The 22,665-nt window shown below is 37.1% G+C and overlaps 1 protein-coding gene across 6 annotated transcripts in view; it reads left to right on the top strand.

Annotated features, from left to right (window-relative positions):
- The window catches only part of NTRK2 (neurotrophic receptor tyrosine kinase 2), a 201,032-nt gene that overhangs the window by 81,620 nt on the left and 96,747 nt on the right, over positions 1-22,665 (top strand). For 2 of the 6 annotated variants that reach the window (XM_039566953.1, XM_039566954.1), the window contains 2 exons: positions 6,547-6,615; positions 7,489-10,641. The exons of 3 other annotated variants lie outside the window; for them this stretch is intronic. In XM_039566953.1, coding sequence (XP_039422887.1) covers positions 6,547-6,615; positions 7,489-7,526 — 107 coding nt within the window. In that variant the 3' untranslated portion in view covers positions 7,527-10,641. Of the gene's footprint in view, positions 1-6,546; positions 6,616-7,488; positions 10,642-22,665 lie in introns of those variants that run through there. One more of the 6 variants, XM_039566955.1, reaches the window with a different exon arrangement.

The following is a 22,665-nucleotide window of genomic DNA, read 5'->3' as shown; positions in this document are numbered from 1 at the left end:
TATCCTTCACCTCCTTCAAAGCCCATGTGTTGTGTGGAGGAGGACTAGTCTAGTTAAGGTTCAATGGATGGCAAGTTGAAGGTTGTGTCTTTCCTGTTCTGTGACATTGGATTTATGAGATGGCAGCACTTTTTCAGTATTTTGTGTTTTTTCCCTGGTGAAAACCACTGGTGACTGGCCACCAACTGGATGTAGCTCCATTCACCAACACTTTCTGGGCCCAGCCGTCCATCCAGTTTTTAACCCTGAGAAAATTGCACCCACAGTCCTTCTCTCATTCACTAAGTGCATTGTCTTGTCATAGATGTAGACCAGGTTTGTCAAGCAGAACCAGCCTCTCATAAACACATGCTGTGTGGGCCTGATCACCTATTGGACCTACATCTTAATTTTTCTATCAGGAGAGAATTTGTGGGGTGAAATACTTGAGCCAAGATTGTCTCAAAATGGGGCAGTCATCCCTGGTCCTGGACCTAAAAGTCTGCAGAGGATGAAGAAGGGGTGCACAGAAATGATGTAGTTGGTCTTCATGTAGCATAACAATGGGTCTAGGTGGAATTTGGCTCCTGCTTGCTTGCTGTCAGTCCATTGTCTTGATCACTGACCATACACAGATGAGCTTTTTTAAGGAAGATCATTAATTGCCATGTGGAAATATTTGATTAGTAGTGACTGTAAAGGAAGGCAGTTGAAATTAATGAAGTAAAGAAATCCCACAGTTGTTTTACTAGAGGCACTGGATGATTATGAGATATATCTTTTAAGATTTCATAGACTCAAAGTAAAATTTCATAGCAAGGAAGCTGGAGAATTGCTCAGTAACAGCTACAAGGACTGTAATGATCAAAGGTGTTAATATTGTTGTAAGGCAACTGTAAGCAAAATAATCCCATTATAGATGAACATACGTGATACAGTTCCATAACTCCTGTTTTACTGTAGCAAGCAATGTTATTTCCCTAATTTGTATATAAAAACTGGCTTGCCAGGTCTTGTTAAAAGGTCATGTATTGAAAAGATGGAATATTTGGAATTACTCAGGCTAACTGGATGGTAGAGTTGTCTTCAATATTTGGGTAGAGACAGAATGGTTTCAAAGTTGACAGTGATTCTCTTTTTCAAAGGGGTGAGACAATTATGCTGTGTCTTTCAAGTGCTCTGATCTTTTTTCTTGTGGCTTTAAACTGACACTTGTCAAAATTGTAGCTGTGTGGTAACATTTCTGTATTTTATGTACATACCAATGAGTGCCTCAAACACAAATTCTAGGGATGTCATAAGGTAAAGAGCCTTCTTGCCTAACAGTTTTGACTTTCCAAAAGTTTACTTCCTTTTCAAGGAAGCTTGGAGAAAGCATCCCTTCATTTATTGATTGATCTCTCAGGCATACAGTGTTTCATGCAAGTGAAGTGCAAAATAACTCACAGAAATCCATGTTTTAAAATGTGTATGCAGATAGTAATTGCTGTACTCTTTCCTATGAACTGGGTTTCTACTAATGCACATTTTCTGTGGCTCTGGGGGGGAGCTGCTGTTAATTCTGGGTTCTGTTTCAGTTTCTGAACAGTTGTTTATTCACATTCTCTCTTTCTTACTTTAACTGTCCCTGAATTAGAAGCTCTGCAAAATATATGTACTGACTGTCTCTGAGCAGTGGTGATTTGAGCTTCAGCTCTTAATGTCCTTGACTCTCACTAATCAATAGAAAGCAGAACAACTGCAGCATGAGCGACAGTACAGTAAAAGGAAACTTCTGTTGGATATTGTGCTGGAAATCATGAGGGTAATGACTCTCACTGAGAAAGATACAGTATTTTCTCCTTAAGAGTGCAGAGCACAAATGTTTTGGTTTCTGCTCCCTGCTTGGAAAATGAGCATATCTTCCAGTTCATTGTCCTGGGAAATAAAATCAAAACTCCAAATCAAACTAAGGAAAAACAGATTAAGACATAAAATGATCCTTGTTAGCAGTGTGGAGGACTGTTAACCCAAAATATAGTTGGTCTCTAAAATGGTGAGCAAAAAGGTCCAGTTTTACCGTCTCTTAGCTCTAACTTCTTTTACACTGAGAACGGCTTTATGAGGTTCTATACTTAAGTATATATAATTCTGTTTGACTGCCATTCTCATTTCATGAACTTGTAGATTAATGAAACAAACCATTAAATAGTTTGAATACTGGCTGCAATACTGATGTTGATGACTCCGATTTTATTACGCCTATTTGGAAATCTAATACAGGTGGAAGCATCCATAAAATTACATACTATGCATCCTTATCTGTGGAGCATAAATTTAAACATTAGAGGAAGAGATAGTGACAGTAGAAAAGAAATCTTTATGAGATACTGGATATTTTGAAGAATTGTAGAGAAGAACAAAAACTTTTTAGTTTTGGGTTACTGTAAATAGTCCTGACTTTAACATGGTACTTTATTGTGTGCTGCCTTCCTGTTGTAAGCAACTGGAGCATGTAAGAGGGTGAAAACTCCTTATCTTGATGTATAACTTCATGGGTCAGACTATTTAGTCTCTTCTGATCCTAGTTTTCCCATTTACTAAGTAAATTTAGTTTATGGGAAATTTGGATCAGAAAATAGAGACTAATGTGGAATTCAGATACAGAATTTTCTGTGAATCCCTGGCGTCTGATAAGTTGATTTGTTTTGTCTTCTATACATGCTTTTATCCTCAGGTAAAAAAAGGAGCAATTACGTTTGTCACTGGAGCTCTTAATTATATTAATTAAAAATATGGTCTTAGCACTTCATGAGGTAAAAACAATGTTTAGAAAGAAAAAAATGGTAGTGAATGTTTATGGTTTTGAAACAAAAGGAGTATTGAGCATGGTGCATGCAAAACCTGCAAAATCCTAAGAAAAGGTATGGATTTCTTCAGAGTACTTTATCTTCTGCTGCTGTGTAGGCACTTCTCTGTAAGACAAGACATTATTCTTCTTTGTGCAACAAAAAATCTGCAGAAACCCATCCAGGAGCCTCTTCTTGCTTTCCAATAAAAATTAGGTGACATTTTGTCCTGATTTTGCCACAACATTAGCCATCACTGCTCTTCGAAGCAGTGACTCAGATCCAAGAAACAAATAAACCTAGGAATAAATGGTTTTGTTTTCTTTTCTTCTTGAAGCAAGAAACTGACAAATTTTATAAGAATACTTTCTTAGGTAATGCAAATACATCTTACCTTTGCCTTCCTCCCTTCCAGTCATCAGTTTGAGCTTTTTCCATATAAATCACAGTTCATTTAAAAAGAATAAGGAGATACATGCCATGTATGCTCAATTTTCTCCACACTGGAAGAAGTAAAAATGTAAATTGATTTTTGATTCGAGATGCTTTGTTTGGATCAAGGCCACAAACAATATTCTGAATAAACCTCATACAAACCTTACGCAATATTAGAATAAACCTTATGCGCTTGATGAAGAGAGAAGATGGAATGAGACTTAACATCACAGAAGTTTCAGTTGTTCAGCACTTCTTTTGCTTTTACTTTCCCATGATTGGTTTAGATACATGGTCTCCAAATTTATGCAACTCATATGTAGAGACATAATTGGCAAGGGAGTATATAAAACTTAGTTTTGTCGTCAGTTAAGTCATCACTGTGGGAAACTTTTATTTAACAACAGAGTGTAGGTCAGGTTGGTAATGACCAAGAAAGTCTGACTTCAGACCTCCAGTTTATGTACAACTCATTGAAATATATTATTTCAAATCCTGTTGGAACAAAAAGGATTTTAGACAACTAAAATTTAGCATCTTGCTTTGTGAAAAAAGTTCAGAAGATGACCATCATATAATGTTTTTCCTTCCTGGATGACTTAGATGATGCTTTGTAGGGAACATAACCAGTGAGAAGAATTATGATTGAAATTGTTGGGACAGGTAGAAATTGAGTCTGTGAATGTGTGACTATCGCAAGAACAGTGATTTTCCCAAATATGGCAATTAGATGTTATGATGCTGTTGACTGCTCAGTTTTTTGTTGGGTGCTGGTTGAAGAAGGAATAATATCGGCTTCTTTATGTATAAAAAGGATCATGTTTATGAAAGGCTCTTCTTTCAAAATCAGTTCAGTAGGTATAAAGGTAGGGGGTTTGCTATTACACTTTCTGTTTTATGCTTTCCTCTCTAATGAAAAGGAACTGCTGGTTGGTGACATTTTATCCAACTCCCAATCAGAGTAAAGTCTTAGAACACTACAGATCATCCAGTACCTGAGATACAGGTCTGCAAAGTTCATGAGATAGTCAGCTGTGGTACTTCTAGAAAGTAGGATTAAAAAAAAGTCCTCACTGGTGGCTGAACCAGATCTTTACTAATAAGATAATTCAAACTAGACTTTTTATTAAGCAGTTAGGCTTAAATATGATGTTCCCAAAATAGTGTACTCCAGATTCTTTATGATGTTTGTTTAAAGACTAATAATTAATACAGTGCTGATTTCAAAGCTCTTTGAATGAAGAGCTGCTATTGGAAATAAAGTTATCACCAGGTTACATTTTAAACTACTTATTATTTTCTTTACTGTCTTGGACAAATTTGCATTTCAGAGAGACGGATACATATTGTTCCTTTAAAGGATGAATGAAGTTCTGTCATTCCTTGTACAGGGAAGATGAATAGCTTTTTTCTGTCTTCCACTTTCATTTTAAGGGGTTTTTTTATTCTTTAGTGTACTTTTCTCTGCAAGTCTGAGTGGCAGCTTATATAACAGCAGTGTTCTTTTAAAAGTAATATTAAACTCAGAATTGAGTGCCTCAGCAGCATCAAGCCAAAATGAGGCTTTGTCTCAACCTGCCTGACTCCATTTGAACTTTGAGAAGCCAAATGGGGAGCTCACAGTTAGGACATGAGAAATCATCTTCTAAATATCTACTGCCCATAATATTTTGCCTTTGTTAGCTCAATGTATCCAAATAGTCAGAGATCCAGTGTACAAATGAAGTTCTGTTTTTCTGAAACACTTCTGTTCAGTTTCTGCATTTTTATATTTCAATCCTGTTTCCTTGCTCCATTGTCCCCCTCTGCCCCACTCCCCACAATTATTTTCATTTCTGTGCACTGCACCTGGTTTCTTTCCATGTTTCAGTGATTAAAGTTAATAGACTCCTGTATTTTTTTCACCTTTTTCTTTCTTCCAACTTTTTTCTTTCTTTCTTTTTTTGGACTCCTTTCTGTTAACCATTTTTTTTTTTAAATGGTGTTTTTATTGTGATTAATTCTTCTGCCTTCAATAGGACTTGCAGAACTCTCTTGTGGACTTCTTGACTCCTGTAGACTGCTCAGTCGTAGGTCTGAGGTTTCTTCCATAATGGTTGTTTTAGATGGCACTGTTAACTACCAGGGTTACTAATATACATGCAAATGCAACTAAGAATATAGAGCAATAGAATTACTTTGGTTGAAAAATATCCCTAAGATCATCAAGTCCAACCATTAACCTCACATTACCAAGCCCACCACTAAACTGTGTCCCTAAGCACCTGGTGGTTTACCAGAACACATCAGCTTGCCTTCCTTAAAATAGTTGTGCCACCTTCCCTCTGCCTGCTCCCCATCATGACTTACCATCTGAAGTTTGCAGGAGTTGTAAGCAGATCTGTTTTGTACCTGTATTTTGCCTGTGTACTGTACACTAAATGGTAGTTCATTAGTTGACAACTTCTCAAATTAAAATTCAGAGGTGACTTAAAACACATCAATGTGATTTCACTGTGACTGCAGCAGACCAGGTAAGAAATAAACTAAAAGTTTAAAAAGCTTTCCCTTGCAATGATTTGCTCTGATGTTAAAAGTGTGGTATAAATGTCTGTTTTTATGTAAATACATGTACATGTCCTTTGTCTTAAGTTGCCAAGAACATATGCAATCTCCCATATTTAAGAAAACAAAATTACAGAAGAGGCCTGAATGACGTAGGAATTTCAAGAGGAAAGTAGCTTTCAGTTGTAGACTATCAAAAACCCTGATGCTATTCTTCTTTTTTAACCTATAACTTCTAAACATCCTTCTGATAATTGCTTACTGTTCTGAAATGAGGCTCTCTTCAACTGATGCTATATTTTTATCTGTGAATTAGCAGATCCCTTTGGGTCTTTTTGACACCTTACACTAGACCTTAATAACTGTTTCAAAGAAAAGGCATTTTGCCAGACATTTCTGGAAATGTGGGATGGCACAAAGCTTGCAAGTTCAGCTTCTGTATGTGTGACTACCTGCTTCCAAGGTAGAAACAAACAAGAAAATTCAATGTAAATGAATTAGTCATTGTTACTAACAGTCAAATTCAACTTCTCTTGAAACAGATAGTGTAAGTCCCATTCATTGAAAGCAAATCAAGATTTGGCTCTGAATTGTTTAGATTTCTGTGGAATATGGATAAGCTTTCAGTCTTTACAAACACTGAGAACTTACTAAAACAAGATTTAAAAGAACAACAAAACCAGACAAAAACTACTACTGAAGTTTACATTTGCTGACTAATAGTACAACTCTCACATGTGTTTTTTTCAAATGTCATTAGAACAAGTAATGGTGGCTGTCAACAATGATGTACATAATAACTCAACTGCATCAGATAACAACAGACTCGGTAAGGCAATGCTGTTCTAGGAAGTATTTCTGCCATAAAGTCAGCTAGTTGAATTCCACACAGGGCCCCACATAGTCTTTTAAAAAAATTCTTAGCCAGTCAGGTAAGGTTTGGGGGATACGTTTTTCCTTCATCTCAGAGCAGAACTGGGGATTTTTGTGTATTTCAGTGTGCCGTCATATTTAGTTGTTGATTTTTAAGTTCCAGTTGATATTTAAAAACAATTAATTTCAAGATAATTGAGTAATATTTCCCCCAGCTCCACTTTTTTCTGCCATTACAGAGGCAGTTAATTACATTAAGGGCAGCAACCTGTTCAGAGCAGGCAGAAAGGATGATGTGCACAGAGCTAAGGTGTGAAACAAAAGATACAGAGGATCCTGGTGTTGTACTTAGAGTAACTCTGTGGCATAGCAGGGTACCCTTCATTTAGTTGGTGTACCAGACTAAAGGGAGAGAACTTGACTGTGCACATTGGGCTTGTTCACCATAAACCTTGCTACAAGGCAGAACACGTGGCTGAGGTTTTTCTAAGCCATACAAAGTACAGTACCTTGTTGGAGAATTGTAGACTTACTGCTTTACAGCTCAGTCTGAGTATTCTGACATGTTAAAGACAAATGGATAGCACACCATATACCTTTTTAGTTAACAAATAAAATCTTTAGCCACAAGATAGAGATAATGTTGCCATTTTCATAAATTCATGTACAGTTTTTATGCAACATTTTATGTTTATGTTTATGCTTTAAATGCTTTTTATGTGTATGTGTTTGATTGTCAAGTATTCATTTGTGTTTGGTCTTTTGTATTAATTTTTCTTTGACTTTTTTTTTAAGCATGATTTCTCACATTTTATTTTGTTTCTTTTAGGTTTTGTTTTATTTCATAAGATCCCACTGGATGGGTAAATGAAATAAGGAAAAGATGAGAGAGGGGCTGTTGAGCTTGTGGAATCTGTATGCTGCACTGTAGGGAGTGGACAGTGTTCTTGCCCAGTGAAGTGCCACCTCCCTTGGATTTCTCTTTTAAACATTGGTTATGTTTGGAGAACTATAGAAGTACATTCAAATCAGTAGCTGTTTTTCCAAGAGCAGGGAAAAGTGAAGCCCTGAGGCAGCTAAAAACACTCAAGAATGTCCAGAAATAAGCTACCACACTCTATCCTATTGCCTTGTCCTCACTGTGTCTTCCAAAATGAATTGAGATGCAATTTCATTTTATTGTTTCCTCTGTCAATTTTTTTTGTTTGAACTTAACTGGAAAGATGTTGTTTTTATAAATAATATTTATCAAAGGTGAACTGCAAAGCTGCTTTTATTTTATTGAATTAATGCCTCTGCAAAACTTCTACAATGCTTAATTTGTGTGTGTGAGCTCACTGATTTCAGTGGAAATGCTCGCATCCTTAAAGTTAAGTTCTTGTATATTTGCAGGATATGGCCTTAACTCCTGAAGCAGTAAATTGCAGAGCTGACCCTGCAAATCTTATTTTGTATGTAGTTCCGCTGACTTTACCAGGAGGATGGGGAGTCTAAGCTGTATACAGAAAGGTGGCAATGCTGTTTGGTGTATTTGGGTATTGAACCAGTACCATCATTTAGACATTCAGTTAGGTTGTGCTTATTCAAGATAGTCCCTGAGTTTAGATAAGCGTGCAAATCTGTAGTAGGCCAGATAGCTGATTCTGAGCCAAGAGCAAGAATAACAGCAGTATGTGGCTGGTCCTTCAGACCACAGACTTAGAAGCTTGTTTAACTGTCCATATTTAACTATGAAGTATGCTTCAGAATGTGCTTCACTATACTTCAGAGAAGAGTCTACTGTAACAAGTAAAGCTAAATGAAGGCATATTGGAAGAGCAGGACTGCATTTAGATATAGTACTAGAAATTAATTTTCATTTGATTTATGTATCAAATCCTGAGGGTCTTCTTCGGTCTTTTCAGTTTAGGGAATTGTAAGAAGTACGAAGTTTCAGGGGGTTTTTTAACTGAGAGTTAGCTTCAAACACTAGCAGTGAAAGACTGAGGTAGATGCTTATGTTTCTGTGTATTCTGGTTAAATTTTTGAGATATGGTTTGACTTTAATTCCTTACAATTATGTTTAGTAAAAAACAAGAGATGGTATTATTTTGTCCCTCCTGTATTTGCTTTTCATTGTTACCTCTTTTTAATTTCAGATATTTTCACTCTTCCATTGTAACAATATTGCCTTTTACTGCAGTCTCTGACAGCCATACGCCCTCCTTCTCTTTCTACAATACTGTCTTGACTCTTTTGTTCTGTTTCTGTGTATTTACTTGCTTTTTGCCTTTTAAGACTCTTAATCCTTCAACTTTTTCCTTGTGTTCTCTTGAGTCTCTTGCATCCAAGTTCTTTATTCCTGCTGTGCTCAAGTTTCAGAAATATCCGTATTAGTCAAGAAATGTGTCCACATCTGCATTCTTCTAGGCCTATGTAGGGAGATCTTTCCTTTCCCTTTCCACTGTTTAGGGAAGGGGAGATGCAGTTGCTAAAAATCTGTCCCAAAGATGTATTCTGCTTCCCACATTAAAGAAGAGGACAGAGCTGGAAGTCTACTGATGACCTAGGAATCGTGTTGTCTTTGTCGCCCTGCACATACTGTGGTGATTTGGGGAGGGATGGCAGCAATTAAGGATATCTATCATAGTTCCTGTTTGAAGTTAGATGTCATCAAGTGTTCTGTTGTTCCTCAGAAATATAATTAGGAATGTCTGCCTTTTTTCCTCCCTAAGTCTGTGTGAACATAGTCTTATTTTCCAGAGATCTTAACTTTCTCTTCTGCTTACCGAATCACTGTTAACTTCCTTTTAATTATTTTATTCTCAGACTTCTTGCTTATCCATGCTTCTGTCCTCCTGTTGAAATAATATCTGATGTCACAGAACATGTTCTAAACCAGTAGAGAATCATCTAGCAGCACTATTTGAACTAAAGTCAGTGGACTTACATCAAACATATGTTGGATCATGAGCAGAGCTTGACCCAGTAGCCCAAATTCCAGTTTGGAGTTTTGCTGGGACAAAGTTAGCATATTTCAGTTATGTGTTCACAATTTATTGCCAAATAAATGAGGTGCGAATCTGAACCCTTTTCTTTTGGCAGGGAAAAAGCAAACTTGCAAAGCTGGAATTTGGCAGTTGATTTTTGAAATATTTAATTTTAAAAGGTAGTTCTTTCTGATTCATAATATTTATATGCATAAATATGCACAGTTATTGATTGGGGATTTTACATAATTTTTTTGTAATTTATTTTGTAGCACTTTGCAGTTCATCTTTTTCAGATTGAGGCAGGTTTGACCTTCAAGTGTTTCAGAATGTACTGACACAGAATTTTGGATTTTATGTAATCATGGAGGTAACTTTAATAAACAACAACTGATCTATGCACCACTGAAATATATATATATTTTTATATCTGTATTGTAGAATATACTTCTTACATATTTTGTACTACATTATGTTAGCCAGTCAGTGCATTATTACTTGATGCAGATATTCATAGAACATTATGGATTGCAGCACGTGATTTGTTACTAATAATGTCTTAGCACAGATGTTTAATGCTTGATGGAAAAAGACTGCGTGTTCCTAAAATGGTTTCTTTTCAGTATGTGGACAGAACCTCTTAAAGCTAAGGGAGCTAAACTTTTAACATGGAAATTATGATACCCACTAGCTTCTGTCTTTCAGCTTGATTGTAAGTGACATTGCTTGTAACTATAGAGATTCTGATCTGCCCAAATGGTGTTGGTTTACAAAGGGCTCACTTAATTACAAATTCTTGACCTCCTTAAAATAAAGTGAGACTGAAACTAAGAATCATACAGGAACCATTAACATGGTAAAAGTTGATGAACATCCAGGATTTGACATTAAAAAGCTTTTATATTGTTTCACTGAGCAATAAAAAAGGCTATGAAATGTCTAAAGACAGAGTTGCTGGTTTTTTTTTTGCTGTGCCAGACATGAAACTAAAATAAAAGCATATTTCTAATGTTCTGCTAGAAGGGGTTTATTTGTATTAGAATTTATTTTAAATAGACATATAATATACTCAGAGACATATTGAGATAAGCTGTCAAGCAGTTTGATGGGCAGATTAGTTGGGGGCCTGGAGAGGAAGCACTGCTGGGGGTGTTTCGGTGCAAAGCAAGTCATGTCATCCAGTCTGTTAAATAAACCTGTTTCTGTTGAATTTGGTGGAAGTTTGACCAATGGCCAGGTCTATGTTGCAAAGAAGCACATTGTTCCCAGGCAGAGCTCAGAGCTGTGCTTGCTGCAGCTGCCTGTCATGAAAGGTGAAGTGGGAGCAGTTGCAAAGTCTGTTCCTGAAGAAAGGTGTCTAGGGACCATCTCTTTTTTAGTGGGAGTCATGGAAGCTCACAGGCAGGGCAGACTGAGGCTGCTATGAGACATTTTCATGGCAACATGTGTCTTGAGTACCCTAACCTGTGAAAGGCGGTCTTCATCCTTTCCAATGCCTTTGTCTACCAGCTGGATTTGTCCCAGGCCGCAGTGAAGAAAAGCATGCATTTCAGTGGGAGCAAGATCAAGATCCTTGGGAACAGCAGACAGTGCCAAGAAAACCTGTGGAAAGCTAGTTGAAAACAATTTTACTTCAAATAGTTCTTGTGGGAATTGCTTTTTCTTCTTTGACTGTCGGCAGAAGCACAAAAAAATCAATTTTTTTCCTAAGAAAGCCATTCCCTAAGCCTGGTTTTCCAAAAACTATAAAACTTACAGAATTTTGCCGTGTGGAAATGACCAGTACACTTCCAAGTGGCTCTTTAAACAGCAGCCTTCGTACAAAGTGTGTCAATCCCTTTACTCAGCCGTCCATGTTGAGTTGGCAATTAATCATCACCATGAAGACCATCACTTTATTTGCATCTATTTAAATGCTTAAAAACTTGCAAATGGTTTGTAAAGTTGGAAGCTATTATCTGACAGATAAAAAAATCACACTTTCTGAGCTCTTTTTAATTCAGCCATCCTTTTCCAGTTAATAATAATAATAATAAATTATTATTATTAATAATAATATCTTATTATTTGAAATAATGCAAAAGTTATTAGTGGACTGAGGAGCTAAGTATTGTGTTCTTGTTTATTTCAAAAGAAAACCCCAAAAGCTTAGCAAAGGTTTTTAGTGTTTTCTTCTCCATCATTCTCTCTCGCTTCTTCTCTTCCTTCCAATTTTCAGTGGTTCTGTTTTCTGCTCTTCAGAGAGCTCAGTGTCCTCCTTTGTGACTTTTGGTGAGCTCTCTTCTTCATAGGGCACAAATGTGCAGGCCCTTGGAATATCTTTTTGATATTCCAAGGACTTTTGATATGCCAAAGGACTTTGGCATCATTATGTGATCGTGTAAAGTATTCCAGATTATGATGTAGGTCCATGTTGTGGCAGATTTTTGTCATCTGATCTCCAGAGCAAGAGTTTGTGGGTGGTTGGAAGTATTGAGTATGAATACAACATTATAGGGTGCACAGAGAATGCTGGTGCTGTGTATTTCACGTGTCACAGCCCATTTCATTGTCCCACTTCCACAGGAATGTGTATCCCCAAACTTTTGAAGCTGGCTTCCATTTGTTCTGTTTTTCTTTTGTTCATACAAATTAAATGTGCTCTGAAGATAGGAAATGATGCATTGATTGGAAATAAATATAGCTGTCCAGTTCCATAAACATGTATGTGAATGAACTTGTGGAACATGGTATTGTCTTTTAATCAACCTCAAGATTAACTGGTTGACTTAGTTTCATCCAAAAACAAGCAATAGATCGGAAGGGCCCATATTAGAATGTGTATTGTTTTGGTATGGACATGGTATATCCTTCTAATTTTAATAGCAACCTTCCATGACTAGCTATATTTTTGCAGCTGCAAGGATAAGCATGTGTCCTGGCCTGGAGCAGAGTTGCAGGCAGCATAGAGCCAAACTGCTTTCATTTTGAAGAGGACCATTCCCCTATAGTCTCTAGAGGCAGCAAGTCACAGCAGTGTTACTAAGCATATTATGCCTTAGTATAGGAGGTAACTTGTCTCCTTTCATACATATTTTCACTGTTATTTTGTTCCTCAGCTGTAATGATGAGAAGAACCAAAATTTCAGGGAACTACCTGATATTTAAGCAAGTAAAGGGTAAAGTCATGGCTTTCTTATGATGGCTTTGATTTTTCTTTGGTGCAAGCAGAATAGGGCTCTCCTGTCAGGTGTGTCTACCAAACAGGAAGGAAACCTTGATTTTTTTTTCCTGAGGTTTTTTTTTAACACAGCTATTTCATTGGTATTACTGGCTTTACTGGTGTGAGAGCAGAATTGGGCTGCCACACCACTGCACAAACCCAAGACCTGAGTTTGGGCAAACACACTTTAAATGTCTTTCACTGCCATTCAGAGCTCTCTGTTCCTGGGTCTTTGTTTTAGTATTTCAGGCTCAGTTTAAAAACAGGAAGATACACCTTGATATTCAGTTGATATCAAGGTATAGAACTTCAGCATTCTTTCCTAAAATACTTTTCTCACACATGGAAAAAAGTAACATTCTAGATTATGGCGCAAAATTGCCTTCTACGATGGCATCACATCATGGAAGCTGAGTAGTGGGACAGGAGGCAATGGGCACAAACTGATGCACAGGAAGTTCCAACTGGACGTGAGGAAGAATTTCTTTACTGTGTGGGTGACCAAACACTGGCACAGGTTGCCCAGAGAGGTTGTGGAGTCTCCCTCGAGGGAGATATTCAAGAACTGCCTGGACACAATGCTGTGCCATGTACTCTGGGATGACCTGGCTTGAGCAGGGAGGTTGGACCAGAGGACCCACTATGGTCCCTTTCAACCTGACCCATTCTTTGATTCTGTGGTTAAAAAATTGCTTGCTGTGATCCGTCAGCAAGCTGTGAGTCTTTTCTCCCACTCTTACCTCTAATTCTTGTTGAAACTGTTTCATGTTTCTTGTAAGTAACAGACAGCCATTGTTTTTATTCCCAAATGCTACCATAATAGTTTGGACAATCTCTAAAAAATGTATTAGATGAACTGACTTTTAACAGGCCAATAAAGTTCTACAATTTCATATCATTGTGTCTTTGACTACCTGTAAATTGATCACAACCTGCATTTCATTAGTAACAGTGCAGTGCATTGAAAAATACGTCAGCCTTGGAGTTCCTCACCTATTCCTGGTGTTCTAAAAGTGCTATTGTTGTCTTTGTGTTCCGATATAAAGGTGAGATTCAACTCCTTAATTATATTTTTATAGCGTCTTTAATTGGTTATTCTATTTATAAAGCACCCCCCCCAACTGTTTGCAGTAGTTTTATTTCTATTTAATTTGATTTAAATGTGTGTATCTGTAACATGCACATTCAATCAAATGTGTGTGTATTCAGGTCAAATAACTACATGTTAAGTTGTTGGCTATAAGACCCAAAGTTTTATATGCTAGGCCATGCTTCCTCTACTCAGAACTTAACATAAAAAAAGTGGGTTGGTTAAATACTCAAGTAAGCTTGGTGATTTTCCAGACTATGTTGAGGAAACATCAGTGCTGTGATTTGAAGGGTATGTTTTGCTTTGGAACTTCTGTTTGCTGGCCCAGACTATCTGGATTTCTTGACAGACCTAATGAAATGGAATACACAAGAATGTTGAAATGGTTGTATCACAGTTTATGTCCAAGTTTTTATCTTTTTTGCTTTTTACTAGGGCATGTCATATTTTCCCATTAATGTGACTGCTGTATTTGGACTACAGCAGATTACATGTTCATTTTCTTGCTTCTGAAATGTTTTGTCAAGTTTTTGTCCTCTGGGATCTTACCAGATCTCTGAGTATTGTACCAAATCTGCTTTGTATACCCATAGGCGGTTTTGAAATTTTTCACCTATTTGAACAGTTTTGGTGTTATGTAGTTTATTTCACATATAAGCTTTTTTATCATCATCCATGTAAAATATGTTTTTGGAACTAATTGATGTATTTTCAGTATCTAGAAGAAACAGCCTCAGTATAAAGGTCAGTTCTTTTTCTAGGAAGAGCTTTCAATAAGACAACTACTAGAGGTATATTCTGATGTTGATTAAGCTGGTAGATACAATTATTTTAAAGAAAGTATTCAAACAATATAAAATGTTAGAAGCTTGAAAATGCTAAGTAGAAGAACGCGCTGAGATTGTGATGTGTTTGATATTTTTTTTAGTAGTAACAAGCTTGCCATTGAAATACTGTAATATAAGGCTTTCAGACTCAGTAGACCAAGAAGTTATTATCTAGGGAGAAGAATCAAAAATGAAGCTGAATAAAGGCAAAGGTGAAAATAGCCATTTACACTGCCTGGGAAATTAGGAAGTCAACACTGTAAGAAATAAAAAAGTCTTAATATTCTTGATAATCCAAATTAGTGTAAAACTGCAAACAAGGATTGATTTTTAATGAACATGAATTACAACTTAACAGTATTGTTGTAGAAGTCTTTATTTGTTCTTTTATGTGAGAAACAAAAAGATACAACATGTATTGGATATTTGTATCTTGAGATATTGAAATTTCCATATACTTTGATCATTAAAATTCTTCAAGAATAAAAAGCTAATTTCATAGGTTAGTTTATGATTCTGTTACTATTTTGAAACTAAATGAATTCAAAGATCACTTTTCAGTTTGAATAATTGATGTTTCTTCCTTTCTTATGTTAGTAATCAGGCTCTAAAGCAAAAATACAGAGCACATAGTAAGCATTCTTTGTGTATTGCAGTTTCATGAGAAATTTGCAAAAAGTTACAAAATACTGTTTGGTGATATATATATATATTGTCTTTCATTTATACTGAAAGAACTTTTGGCAATGTGTTTTTACCTATTAAAAGCAAATACACTGCAGTTTTCTAAAATAAGTGTGATTAAAAAGAATAGAAAGGTGTATTTGAAAGAAAAGTGGAAAATGATTTGAAGTTCTTGCTCTGGTAATTTAAAAATTCAATTTAAAGCATGCTTGTTTGTATTATTTATGCAATTTGCTTTTCTACTGTAGTTTTCAATTCATACTTTATTCATATTAAGACATTTTCTGATGCCATTATTTTGTCTTCAGTTGTCATTGTAGCAAACTTCAGATCTAGTTCCCTAATAATTCTAATTCCCTAATACATTGTGACTGTAATCAGTTAAATCCCAAATAGCGTCTCATAATAAGTTAGAATATGATTGTAGCAGTGCCTTTCACACCTGCATTTACTCTTGCCGCATAGAAGTGCTGTGCTATTCACACGTTCAGAAGGAGGAAAGTATTTAACTGGCTGCTCTAGCCACAACACCTTCCCAAGACAGCTGATATACAGAACAAAAATGTGCAAGTGTGTGTTGGGAACCACATATTGATGATAGTGTGGCCTGGGGGAGGGAGGCATGCACCACCACAACCACAGATTGCAGTTCCTTGATAACACCTTGTAGCTCATGTTAGATACTAGAAGTCAGAGAGCAGAAGGTGATGAAACTCCAGATGGGCAATTGTCTGTGCATTTTCTTGATGACTAGTGTGTTCCACTGAAGAGTCACCGTGTTTTCCCCTTGAAGGGTTTTAGCAAAATTTCAGTGTCTACAGCATTGAAGTAGATGATGCCTCGGGAATGGATGCGTCATCCGTGCCTCTGGGAACAAGATCCAAGAAAACAGTTAGTTCTATATAAACCTTTGTCTGAGGGCTGGGTAACGTTTCTTTCATTTTTTTCTCAACGCATGCTGAGTATTTATGATGTCTTTACCTCCAGGAGATATAGAGCACAGACCAACACTGCTGCCTAAACCAGAATCTCCCTTTCCTTTTCTAAACATGCATGCCATGCAATCAATTTTAATGTTTCCTTATGAGACCTAGCATGATGCTGAGGTCAGAGATTATAAATTAGCTCACACTTTTCATCCCCAGATGTCTCAGGTCAATAGGGCTAGCCATGTCATAGATTCCTGGTGCACTTTGTTCTGTGTAATCAGTGCATAGTCATAAAAAGTTTTTAAAGTCTTAAAAATCCTAGGAAAATTCCAAGGGCGCTATGTACCTATACAGATTAACTATCAGAATTAGAACTAAATGTGAAACCTTGGTAGGTCTATGCTTTGTAGAAGAAAACATTTACATAATACTCCCATTTTCATTCAGATTCAAAACTCTGTCTTGCTGTAATTACAAGACAGAACTCAAAAGTATCAAAGAATATCAGTGTTGGATTCCTCCTGGGAAGCCGTGCTCATTGATTTTTCCATAAATGTCAGGGGATTAGATAATCTAGGAAGTCAGTTTCTCTCTTAGTTTTATCTTCTGTGAGCCAAAAGTAATCTATTGGCAATCTGAGATACTACCCATATGTTGTAATGTAATTGTCTGTCTGAAATCTGTCTTCGGGTACCAAGTAGCCCGTTGATAGATATCTCAGTGTCGACAGTAATTGTGAAGGCTTCTGCACACTGTGTTATTACTAGTTGCTTAGATGTATAGTTTTTAAATACATTAAATGTTTTTAAAATACAACCCGAATCATCAACTCTGCATTTGTTTGCTTATGAGAGTATGGATCAAAGTCAGGTAAGTTGACTGTGATTTGCCTAAGCATTTCCTTTCTCCAGGCGTTTGAGGTACAGTTTTTTAAGCCGAACATGCTAAGACCAGCCTTCTACTTTCTGTGTGGTACAACAAGTTACCTTTTCCCATATATTGGCATTGTTTTTGCCTTGGGAGTTGGCATACTCTCTTTCCAGGTAAAGAATCACAGTATCAGACTTCATCAATGTCTCAAAAAAAGTGTGAAGGGCCACATGCCTTTTCAAGAGGAAGGTAAAGATTTATCATAACTGCTTTTTCTTTCTAATGAAGATGCCAAGTTTCCATCGCTTGCTGCAGCTTCACATTTCGATGGAATCCAAATGTATATATAACCCTGTTGCTGTTGAGCTCAACTATGCTGGGACCTAGGTGAAGTTGTTACCTGTCATTAGGAGGTGGTGGTATGGCCTCTGGAATCAGTTGTTCCTAACTGCAAGGCTCTAACATTTTTTGCTCCTGGGTTCTGGTCTGAACATGGTGAGAGCAGCTGTAAGCACTAGCAATAGGTAGATAGCCCACATGATAGCAGTTTGATCAGTGATTGACAGGGGACAGCTAGGAAAGGGCAACCTTTGGCAGAGGAAGAAGAGAGGCTGGAGATTGATGGCAGAGAGACTGAGTTACCTTGTGATCAACCAAATCACAAGGAGTTTGATTGTCTCTAAGATGAGAGTGAAAATTTCAAAAACCATTTTTTTCCATTTGGTGACATGCAGGCTTCACTTCAGGTTCCATAAATCAGACTACTATGAGATTTATTTGTTTAATACAGAGTATAAATGTAAGTGTAACTCCGCGTTCATGAGGTTTTCCACCTGCATGTTACAGGATGTAAAGGGTCTGTGCCAATGCTTGTCTGGTTCCACTAGAACCCTGGCCCTGACCCCAGACAGAGCACAGCACTGTATTCCACTGTAAAACAAATCAGAGGTGTTAATTCATCTGAGATTTTTGTCATCGCTGCAGATGGGAGAAGTAGTGCATGTGCAGTGGTCCTGTCTGAAGGCACACCTTGCTCTTACTCAAGTTATGTTACCTGTTTCAGGATTCTAGGGAGGCCTGCTAGAGTACCACATTAAACTGTCCCCGAGTAATGTGTAACTGCGTTCTTTAGCATCCCTGAAACGTTTTGTAATTGCTGCCTACACATCACAATTGCAGGTACAGAGCTTGTGCAGCCTGATTCTCCCATGTCCTCCTTGCATGTCATTTCTGTTTATACCAGAAGCTATAAAATACTGACAGATCTGTCTGTCCAGCAGTGAATGTATCTGCATGGGTTGCAAAACTACAAGGTACACAAAATCAGTAGGGACTGAGAAAAGTATGAGTCAGATCCTTTAACCAATTCACATCAGCTAAGAGACTAACTTAAAAAGTCATTCATAAGTACTACTACTTCCTACTATTTGGGAATGGCAAATTTTAAAGCTTGAAATTCCCTGTCTGTTAACACTTGAAGGAGTAAACATCTGTTTTAGGTCCTGCCAAACATTTAACATAAAAAGGAAATGCCAGCCAGTTGAAACAATGCAGTTTTAACTCCAAAACCGTAAGGTGTTTGTGGTGTTTAATCCAGCTAGTGTAGAGTTTAATCCAGCTATTAATAATAGCCGGATTTCACATAAGGTCTGTATTTAGCTATAGTTTCATTTTTTTCTACAAAATGATCTTTCAGGAGATTATGTAGGTGTAAAATAGTGCTATATATTGCCGTTTTAGTCATGTGTTACTAACACGGTGGATAAAGTAACTAATCTTTTTACTACTAGTATTGAATTAATTTATGTGTGTTACATGGAAACTTGCTTCAGAACCCAGATAAGTGAGTTCAATTCAACAGGGATGTCTTATTTTAAATTCAGGACTTCAGTGTCTCTGTGCTGATAAATGAATCTCTTCTAATCTTTATTTGGTAAGGAATGGTGATCTGTAGACATACATTTTTTTCATTAACAATTTTAAGAAAGATCCCTAAGTGTGAGTATTCGGTAATTTTTAAGCAATAATTGCTTGGCAATCTGAAACTAAATTGATGGCAGATGGCATTGCTAGTGAGACAAAAGGTCAGAAATTCATTGTGATCATATTCATAAAAATGAGGTTTCATTAAAACAATCTATAGTGACACGTTGCTGTTTTCTCATAAAAATTTAAATGACTGAGTATCTCAGGACTTTTTGCTTCACTTTTGCAGACTGATAGGATAACTTAGCTGATTCAGGCTGTCATACCTTTGTTCTTTGGGTACTGCTGCCACATCACAAAAACATGAAGAAATTGCTTGGTAGACTAAGAAAAGTTGTTACTGTTTTAAGAAACCAAATTCCAATGCCTCTGGAAACTACTGGCAAACAAAACCATCCCAAATGCTCAGTTGACAAAACAGGTAATTTTTTAAAATGAGTTTCTGTATCTATTGAAGTTAATATGACCAAGTAGAGGCCAGTAAAACCTGAGAACCCCCAAGAAAGTGCAGCATCCCCTCCCTGCAGAGCCAGGAACCCGCCTAGAGGACAGCAGTTTCCTCTGGTTGCTGGCATGGTCCACCCACCCATGGCAGAAGCTCAGTGAAGCTGTTATGTCTTGACTGCTTCCTGCCATCTACCTTTAGAGTTGTCTTATCTCTGTGGCACAGGGCCCAGCTTAAAGCCTCCCAAAGGGGCATGTGCCCAAGCATGTTCCAGGTGCTGGAATGGCATAGATATACTGTGGATGGCTTCAGTATTTTTTTATGATGATGAGCTTGCTGCACTCCATCCAGCTAGTGTTGTTTGCTAGGGATCCAGGTTTGCTGCCTTGCTGTTTCCTGCCTCTTACTGGGCCGTACAGAGGAGAAGGGAAGGGATACACTGCAGAAGGGATTCACTTCTTCTGGCTTTCAGCCCAGCATTAAGCACCCTCCAGCAAGATGGCTTGCCTGATTTGCATCTATCCCTCCTCTGCAAGCACACATGACTGCGTGACTGAAAGGTGAAAGACCAGTATCTTGCTCATTTTAATAGTCCCAAAAGCATCATAATGAAAATCTAGCTCTGTAGCTTTTACACGTCTGGTAGCATGTAGCAAATCACACTGTCTTTAATCCTCTCCCTGGCAGAACTCCCACTGACTTAAGTGGGAGTTTTGTCTGAGCATGACCAGAGTTGGAATTTCAGGTTTTGGTCCTATATTAATTTCTCAGCAAGAAACAGAAATGGATATTATAGATTTTCAGTTAAACATTAGGAAGACATAAAACTGACATTCTCTATAATGTAGTAGTACAAATATGGGCAATTACCTTTTTGGCATTGTCTCGTGGGAATAATACAGATGAATTGCTTTAACCCATTCCTAACATAATTCATGTGCAGCCATATATTATAGATGCTACTTTTCAGTGACATAACTAAGTGCCACAAATAAGTGCCACAGCAGTAGAAGGCTGCATTTGCCAAAAAGGTTGTCATCATTCTTAATAAAAAGACAGCAGTCCTAATTCCACTGTCATTCATGGGAATTTTAAACCATTGTCAATATAGTAACTTTCTCCTGGTTGATATTAAGGGGAAGGGAATTAGACTCTTGGTATTGCTGTTCTACTTTATCTGTTCAAAGGATTTCATGCTTCATGTTTGGTTTGACTCTTTCACCCTATCTCTGAATCTGCTTTTCTTTACATTTGTGATGAACTAGCTAGTTGGAGTTTAGCACATTATGTTGGGTTTAAAAAGAAAAAAAAAGGAAAACCTCATCTAGCAAAGAGAAGTAAGGTGTAGAAAAATATTTGGGGGGAAATGGATTCTTTCTAAAGACAGTTAAAATTAAGAAGTTGGAGTTTACTGAAATTATGGTATAAATGTGGCAATAGATAGAAAGAAAGAAAAAAGAAGAGAAGAGAAAAGAAAAGGAAAAGAAAAAGAAAAGAAAAAAGAAAAGAAAAGAAAAGAAAAGAAAAGAAAAGAAAAGAAAAGAAAAGAAAAAGGAAAAGAAAAGAAAAGAAAAAAGAAAAAAGAAAAGAAAGGAAAAGAAAAGAAAAGAAAAGATATGGTGTAGCTCTCTGGTGACTCCAGAGAATGAAATACCAGTTAAGCTCCTGCACTGAAGTCCAGTTCTTGGTTACCTGGTACTGGTGTGGTTGAATTGAGTGTGGGCATTTTTCATGCACGTGTCTGCCTTTTGCAGCTTGGTCCTTTGAGACCTATTTGTGTGTGACCATTGCAGATGCCAATTTTTAGTCTAGTCCAGTGCAATAGACGATGTGGCTGTTCATGGTTTGTGCTTTTGGGTTTGTTTTTTCCTTTTGGTCTCTAAAGACTAGAAGATCAGTTCAGAGATACATTAGTTAGGAAAGTTTATAAGGTCATCTACTTCAATTGGTGCCAATATTCTACATGTGTTCATTAGATTTCATGTGGAATTACAAAACCATTTTCTTCTGCTTTATAGTATTTGCTTTTAATGGTGGTCAGGAATAAGGCTGTGCTTTAGCAGTTCCTTTTTGAGAGTATTTGATTTTCATGCAAATCTGTTCTGATAAATCTGTTGCTAAGAAACAGCCATGACTGAATTTTTGATAAAAGAGGAAACTAGACTGAAAATAAATGAATGTCATCCTGAAACACTTGAATTTAACAATTACTAATGCTGTTTAATCTTAACATAAAAATTACAACATCACAGGAGGCCATGTTGTTGGAACAAGTGAGGATAGGTGAGCCAGGTGGTCAAGAAAGCAACAGTTAAGAGGTAGGTGAAATTCTTTACAAAGAAATAAGTGAGTAAATAAGCAGAGGAGACCCATCAGAAGAATGCTTAGTAAAATACTCAGAAGCAGTAGAAGAAGCAGAATTAATTTATAAAAGTATTATGTGCAACATCCTGGATAAAGAGAAACTCTGCTTTATTGAGAGCCCTGAAGAGTAGAAGTAGTGGTGCTTCCAGTATTTTAGCAAAACCTCATTGTTGTGTCCTGACCAATTTCAGAATTGATGCATCCATTTTCAAATCTGCTGTAGAAAAACTGCCAGAGTTTGTAGAGTAGCCACTTTTGGGATGGCTGATCTAGCTGATATGTTGCAAATAGGTTTGAGTATGCAGCATTTTCCTGCTTGCCATAGCAGCAATTTCAAGGAAAGCTGGCAGGAGAGAGGTGACAGGAGGAATCTCCAGCAAATGAGGCATCATGTGGCAGGGAGGAGGAGGTGTCTGTAAACGGCAGTAGAGGTTTATCATGTAGAGGCAAGACAGTCAATTTGTGCAGCTAATCCTATAGTTTGTGAGTGATGCTGCTGGAACAGAAATTTGACATGTTTCCTTTCTATATATGAGTGTCATTTGCTCCACTGTAGTAATTTTTAGATCTGCATTTGAAGAGGATTTTGAGTATGTAAAGCTTCAGTGCCTTAGGAATTGTACTTGGGGAAAGAAGGGTG

This window comes from Corvus cornix, chromosome Z (assembly GCF_000738735.6).
Source record: "Corvus cornix cornix isolate S_Up_H32 chromosome Z, ASM73873v5, whole genome shotgun sequence".
NCBI classification, from domain to species: Eukaryota; Metazoa; Chordata; class Aves; order Passeriformes; family Corvidae; genus Corvus; species Corvus cornix.
Note: the sequence above shows the minus strand (reverse complement) of the source record. Positions and strands in the feature narration are given on the sequence as shown.